General features: G+C 45.3%; 1 protein-coding gene across 1 annotated transcript; it reads left to right on the plus strand.

Moving 5' to 3' along the window:
* Window positions 1-3,750: 3,750 nt before the first annotated feature.
* On the plus strand, window positions 3,751-4,679 carry SETTUDRAFT_20945 (carbohydrate esterase family 1 protein; the record flags this gene model as incomplete). Its single annotated transcript, XM_008028757.1, has 2 exons — window positions 3,751-3,912; window positions 3,963-4,679. The coding sequence occupies 2 exons, from the start codon at window positions 3,751-3,753 to the stop codon at window positions 4,677-4,679; spliced, it is 879 nt and encodes a 292-aa protein (XP_008026948.1).
* Window positions 4,680-7,848: the final 3,169 nt, after the last annotated feature.

A 7,848-nucleotide genomic window follows, 5' to 3' on the forward strand; every position in this document is an offset into this window, starting at 1 on the left:
ATAGTTAAGCGTATTCTTGAAGAGTCTGCGCGAGGATTTGCGCCTACAAAGCTTAACGTTTAAGTAATAGCTAATAAACTGTTAGAGGAGCGTGGTGGCAACCCTGTTGGCAAAAACTAGGTTGACAACTTCGTTAAGCGGACTCCTGAGCTCCGTACGCGCTGGAGCCGTCCCTATAATCACTAGCGAGCCGCCTGCGAGGATCTAGTGGCTATCCAGCGCTGGTTCGACTTAGTCCAGGCGACAAGGCAGAAGTGGGGTATTGTAGACGACGATATCTATAACTTTAACGAGACTAGCTTTATAATAGGCAAGATTTTATTATAGTTAGTTATTATAGCATTAGAAGGATATAGGAAAAAGAAGCAGATACAGCTAGGCAACTGTAAGTAGGTTACTATAATCCAAGGCGTGGGCGCGTTAGGTCGCCGAATACCACCCTTTGTTGTCTTTGCGGGCAAGGTACTTATTAACGTCTAGTTTAAGAATTTGCCTGCTAACTAGGTTCTTAAAGTTAGTCCCAATAGCTAGACGAATAATTAGCTTAGTCTTGCCTAGTTAGAGCACTTTAATACCTATACAAAGAGCTCTACTATGGGTAGGTATCGACTGCTTATTATCAATGGCCATAAGAGCCACTGCTCTGTCGATTTCCAAGATCTTTGCAAGGAGAAGAATATTGTGCTTCTCTACATACCTGCGCACTCGTCTCACCTGTTGCAGCCCCTTAACGTCGCCTGCTTCTCGCCGTTAAAGCGCAAGTATGGCGACGCTATTTCAGGCTTAGCACGCAACCGCACCTACTATATCAGCAAAGAGACCTTCCTACTAGCCTTTAAGACTGCTTTTAAGCAGTCTATTACAAAGGAGAATATCCAAGCTAGCTTTAGAGGCGCTGGTCTAGTCCTACATGACCCACAGGCTGTGCTATCTAAGCTTGATGTAGTAGTGCAGACGCTAGTACAATCACCACGACGGACAGCCGCCTGGCAGGCGCAGACACCACGCAACGCGCGCGAAGTTGAGTCTTAAATTGGTCTTATTTAAGAGAGCGTGAGAAAACGCCGTGGGTCTTCTGCCAATTTACTTACTAAGCAGATCGCGTAGCTAAGTAAGGGGGCCTAGCAAATGGCATATAAAATGACGCTTATAATGGAGGAAATGGGTACGCTTCGAGCGGCTCTTAACGAGTTAAATAAGCGTAAAAGCCGCAAGCGGCGATACGTACAGATAGAAGAGACTCTTACTATAGGCGAAGTACAAGAAGTATTAGCTAAATAGGCGGGTAGCAGTCGTGGTGATGGTGAGAGTGCGTTGAAGAGGGTGCGAGGAGAGCGGCGGTGCGGGCGTTGCAAGCAGACTGGACACAACGCTCGTACCTGCGTAGGTGAGATAGATAGTGCAAGTAATAGTAGCGATTCTAACAATTAATTTAGTGTATCGTAATAGTTTATTGACTGTGATAAAAAACTGTGATAACGTGTTGATGTAGATGTAGTGGTGGGGCGTTAGCGACTCGCTTGGGTTAGCGACTCACTTGTGAACCACGTTATACAGAATATTACTTCTATTATAATAAGTTTTTTTTTACCTTTTACACTATAAACTTAGAAGCCTTATTATATTAGTAAGACTCAAAAAGTATAAATACAATATTCCTATCATATAGTATAAGTATATGAGTGAATTTTATTCATGTTATATACATAATATTACTAGATATTTTAATTACGTTCTCTTATAGCTAAGAATAAGCCTCTAAAGCCTGTCCTTGGCGTAAAATTATGTAATAAAAATATTGACAAAAAAACTCTAAGTAAGTACACAAAGGGCCGCGGCATTAGGTGATTAGTAGTCAAATACGAAGCCTTTAGATTGTAGACTTTCATAAGAAAATTGCGTGTGGCGTAAACGTCGAATAAGATGAACGTTTTGTGATGATTCTGGACGTTTGCATGGGTGAGGTGTCAGCATCCTGGTGCCAAGTCGAGATTACTTATTGGATTCGGTCTTAAAGCCGTACAAAACAACACATTTTGTTTTGTTGTAAGCGCTAGAATTCGCAACAAAGCCTGCATCTCTAGCATAATCTCTCGTGATCATGTCTTAGAAATCCCCTTCCTATCGGACCTCTTAATATAAAGGTGTTCCAAAATACTTACGAAGAATGTGGTGATTTGCTAGCTGCTTTTCTATGCTTGGCAGTAAGACCGATTTACGTTTTGCATTCTTCAAGCCACATCATGATTGGCAACTAAGACCGCATTGACATATTCTCAAAGAGCAGCTATCCAGATTCGACTTTATACGAGAGAAATGACTTACCGCTTCCGTTGCAATCCGTGGAGAAGCAATAAAAAGTCATATTCTTAGTAACTACATGTTCTTTTCTACCCGTCTTACTGTACATATGCCAAGATGCACGGACCGACGGTTTGTAGCTAACTATTTCACTTACTCAAATCATGGTTAGTGTATTTCTATACCTGTGCTATGTTTATGCTAGTGACTTAAGCTAAGTCTCTCTTGGACATTGCGTTTGCTAGACGAAGTTTTAAATACCTTTTGCATCGTGGTCGCGCATATCTTAGAAAATCTTGAGCCTGAATGCCGAGCGTGCAACTGCCTTTACGAGAGCCGGCGTGAACAAGTTGTTTATGATAATCTGCTATGATAGGGTGATCTACCGCATTTGGCGACCCGCCCTTTATGAAGTCGCACACGGCATATGAATGTAGGGAACTTAGTACAGAAGGAGAAAATGATGTACATGCCTCGTAAACAACTTACCGTATTCGATATTCGCCGGCAAGGAACCGCGGTAGTAAGCTAATCTACAGGGCATGCAGTTTCATTTAGAATCCCTGCATGCCGACAGCGAATTTACGTCACTAGGTCATCACAACCAACAAACAAAGCTGGATAGAGAGGTGAGTTGTTTTGAAACAAAATCTTACACCATGTTCTTGTAAAACCGATGTTCATTTCAGAATTCGGTTGCTACGGTTCAATTGATAAGAAAAAATGCATAACTATACAGATAGTTGACGCCTGGGCTGACATGCGCCTGTGAGTAGTGGTTCGAGAATGGCATGAAAGAGCAAGAGGGTGTGATGGAATAGTCGGCGAAACAGCTCCATCTATCCGCGCTGGGTTGAAGAGCCTGAAATCAATTTCTGCAAGGGGTACCTCATTCGTTTCAGTCATGCGAAACATGGCAACCGGAACAACGCATCGTTCTGCGTCTGGGATTGCGTGAAACCTTGTCTGTCATCCCCTGAACAGCATGTCCATCAACACTTGCAATCACTCGACCAGCTTCAAAATCGAGAACTTGAACAGGCCCGATGTTTTTGGTGGCTTCGCTTAGTAGTCGCTTCTGAATACGTGCCGCAGGCCTGGGTTTCGAAATACAGTTTTAGAGATGAATGGTTGATAAGCACAAGAGCTGCAAGAGGAATGGCCCAATTCACGGCTTGGTTTTCGCCAAGTTTAATAGGCCCACCGTTGAAAACTAGGTTAGAGTGTTCTCCGCCCCGTGCGCAATTAATCCAAACTGTTCTGATGTGGGGTGCGTTCCCAACGGCTAATGTATGTTTGCGGAGAATGGCTGGGATCATGTCTAGCTGCGGAGATGTTGCCATGTCAAAAGAACATATATAAGGAGCGACAAACGCCCCCAAAACGCCCACCACCACCATCATCACACACAGAATCCAACCGCCAGACAAAACTGCACACCTTCTCAAGATGCATTACTCCGCCACTCTACTCAGCACCATCGCGGCCATTTGTGCAACTGCCAATGGCGCACTCACCACCGTCACCAACTTTGGATCCAACCCCACAAATCTTCAAATGAACATTTGGGTTCCCTCCACTTTGGCCACGAATCCTGCAATCATTCTTGCCGTGAGTTATCAGTAATGATTGATAGATAATACCAAGACTGACTCCGGTAGTTGCACCCATGCGGAGGCAGCGGCCAAGGCTACGCCCAGAGCACACAATATACCAGACTAGCAGATCAAAAGGGATTCATCGTAATCTTTCCTTCGACTAGAAATGATAACAACTGCTGGGGAGTCAATACCGCGGCCGACCTTTCTCATGGCCAAAACGGCGACAACGCTGGCCTGAACAACATGATCCAATACACGATCAAAACGTATTCAGCCGACGCCAACAAGGTCTTCGTCACCGGTAGCAGCTCTGGATGCATGATGACCAACGTCATGATGGCCACCTACCCTGATGTAGTCAAGGCCGGATCCTGCTACTCTGGTGTGGCGGCTGGCTGTCTCGCCGGAAGCCCTGGTGCCAGCCCTGGCACTGCTGACCCTCGCTGCGCAAACGGCCAGATTCAAAAGTCACAAGCCGACTGGGTTGCCCAAGCTAAGGCCATGTATCCATCGTGGAATGGTCCCTACCCCCGCATGATGACTTGGCACGGAACTGCGGACAATGTGGTTAGATACGCCAACCTGGCTGAGCAGCTGAAGCAGTGGAGCGGCCTGCTTGGCGTGTCATTCTCAAACAACGTCACAAACTCCCCACAATCAGGTTACACAAAGATGGTCTGTGGTGACGGCACCAAGCTTGTTGGATACAGTGCGGTGAACGTAGGTCACACTGTGCCCGTGCATGCGGACGAGGATCTCAAGTGGTTTGGACTTTAAGCGGTCCCAAATCGTCTTCATGGACGAAAACCATCCTCCATAGCCTCTTTCAAATTCACGTACATACATTAGCAGCAGGCTACTGTCGCAGCTGGAACGAGTCGAGATTGGAACGGTTCATGGTTTTTCCCACTTTTCCCACGAAACTCAAATTGCCTAGGCTCCCCAAAAAATACCCTTCTATCCAGTAAATAACGTGGTTCATAAGCGAGTCGGTCACCCAAGCGAGTCGGTCACTCCCCACCAGCGCGTCGACGTTGATACTACAACGCGTTATGTCTCAACAACACAACTATCAATTAACTTATCCTAAATCAGATCTTCAACTTGCTCTTTTTAATATCTAATTACAACGTGTTTAAAGCTAAAGACGCGCTGCCTCTATCTATAACGTGCCTTAAAGTACAATATCTAATCAACAGGCTAGAAAGCGCCCCCAACGCGACTGTGAACTAAATTCAAAGCGCCTAAATAAGTTAGAAGAGGAGGCTATTATTAGACGTATTTTTAAAGAGTCTGCGCGTGGATTTGCCCCTACAAAGGCTAAGGTTCGAGCAATGGCTAATAAACTGTTAGAGGAGCGTGGTGGCAACCCTATTGGCAAGAATTGGGTTGACAACTTTGTTAGGCGGACTGCTGAGCTCCGTACGCGCTAGAGCCGTCCCTATAATCACTAGCGAGCCGCCTGCGAGGACCTAGTGGCTATCCAGCGCTGGTTTGACTTAGTCCAGGCGACAAGGCAGAAGTGGGGTATTGTGGACGACGATATCTACAACTTTGACGAAACTAGCTTTATAATAGGCAAGATTTTATTATAGTTATTAATCACAGCATTAGAAAGATATAAGAAAAAGAAGCGGATACAGCCAGGCAACCGTGAGTGGGTTACTGTGATCTAAGGCGTGGGCGCGTTGGGTCGCTGGATACCACTGTTCGTTGTCTTTGCGGGCAAGGTGCTTATTAACGTCTAGTTTAAGAATTTGCCTGCTAACTAAGTTCTTAAAGTTAGTCCTAATAGCTAGACGAATAATTAGCTTAGTCTTGCCTGGTTAGAGCACTTTAATACCCATACAAAGAGCTCTACTGTAGGTGGGTATTAACTACTTATTATTGACGGCCATGAGAGCCACTGCTCTATTGAATTTCAAGATCTTTGCAAGGAGAAGAATATTATTCTTCTCTGCATGCCTCCACACTCGTCTTACCTGTTGCAGCCCCTTGACGTCGCCTGCTTCTCGCCATTGAAGCGCAAGTATGGCGACGCTGTTTTAGGCTTAGCACGCAACCGCACCCACTATATCAGCAAAGAGACCTTCCTACTAGCCTTTAAGGCTGCTTTTGAGCAGTCTATTACAAAGGAGAATATCCAAGCTAGCTTTAGAGGCGCTGGTCTAGTCCTACATGACCCACAGGCTGTGCTATCTAAGCTTGATGTAGTAGTGCAGACGCTAGTACAATCACCACGACGGACAGCCGCCTGGCAGGCGCAGACACCACGCAACGCGCGCGAGGTTGAGGCTTAAAGTACTCTTATTTAACAGAGAGTAAGAAACCGCCCTAGGTCTTCTATAAATTCTCTTAACGAGAAGGTTGTACAGCTAAGTAAAGGGGCTTAGCAAATAGCACATAAGATAACGCTTATAAGGGAGGAAGTAGCTGCTCTTCAAGAGGCTCTAGACACAGCAAATAAGCGTAAGAGCCGCAAGCGGCGATACGTACGAACAGAAGAGACTCTTACTGTAGGCGAAGTACAAGAAGTATTAGCTGAACAGGCGGGTAGCAGTCGTGGTGATGGTGAGAGTGCGTCGAAGAGGGTGCGAGGAGAGCGGCGGTGCGGGCGTTGCAAGCAGACTGGACACAACGCTCGTACCTGCGCAGTTGAGATAGATAGTGTAAGTGATAGTAGCGATTCTAACAATTAATTTGGTATATTGCAATAGTTTATTGACTGTAATAAAAGACTGTGATAACGTGTCAACGTTAACGCGCTAGTGGGGAGTGACCGACTCGCTTGGGTGACTGACTCGCTTATGAACCACGTTATATATTTTTGGATCCAACGGATTTTTCTCAAATGCATGTTGCCTATTCGTGATTCTGGGTCGACGCTGCTTTTTCCACAAGTAGTATCAATCGGTTTTAGCTTCTGATTAAAATGGCGCAAACCCATGAAAAATTCCGGATTGACGTCTGAATGCACCAATAAGGTAGACGATCACGATAGGCTGGTCTCTTTTTCATGCAAGTAGGTCCCAATACTGCGGCCCTTGACATGGCGAATACTAGCTGGTTTGTTATCGACACGCAAGCAACACATAATCATGCATACACAAGTCAATTGAGAGTACTGAAGATGATCGGCATTACAAGGCAATATAAGCATAGCGATGAATCGAATCGTTCGCGCCGTTGTTTCAGACTTCCTGTTACAGCCGCACCACGTGCCATCTCAATGCAAGCCTTCGATGTATCAGGATACGATAGAGGTCCCGTGATGACACTATATGCCAAACCTGCAGCTAAATGCGCTACCTTAAATTCCTAGTCTATCTCATGAATAGAAATCATCCAAAGATGTGTTGCGCGAAGGATATCGTAGCTATAATCACTAAGAAACCCTAGTGCCAAGTATCCGACTCTTCCGCACTAGTCTTCCTGGCAGAATGTTAGAGTTATTATCTAGAAGAGAGAAGCACACATGGCCTTTCGCCTGTTGGGAGAACTGTCTCAGCGCTGGCCCCGGTATTTGGTGCAGTTGCCGCTTACCCCGCTAACTAACCCTACTTGCTTCATTTCATATAGCGTATCCGTTCTATACTCACATTGAAAGTCCCGCCGGTTGTGGTAGACGCGCGGCTAACAATGGTGTCTTGACTAAACCTGTTGGAGAGCTATAACCTCTACTAGTTCTGTGGTGACCGTTTTGAGAGCAGTATTCCGTAGTTCTTGATTAATGCAGGCAACAGTCATTATTACAAATTCGACAAATTAGGACACCTACTGGTGCCTGAGAGTGCAAGTTTCTAAGTATGTAATTTACCTATAGTCAAGAACCATTATACGTAAAGACCTCTATCGGTTTGTTCAGACGCGCACTTATAAAGCCTCATCTCTTGCTCTACTTTTATATGTTCTTCACAATGATACCCATCGCATTATCGTTATATTG

This window comes from Exserohilum turcica (genome assembly GCF_000359705.1).
Source record: "Exserohilum turcica Et28A unplaced genomic scaffold SETTUscaffold_3, whole genome shotgun sequence".
NCBI lineage: Eukaryota > Fungi > Ascomycota > Dothideomycetes > Pleosporales > Pleosporaceae > Exserohilum > Exserohilum turcicum.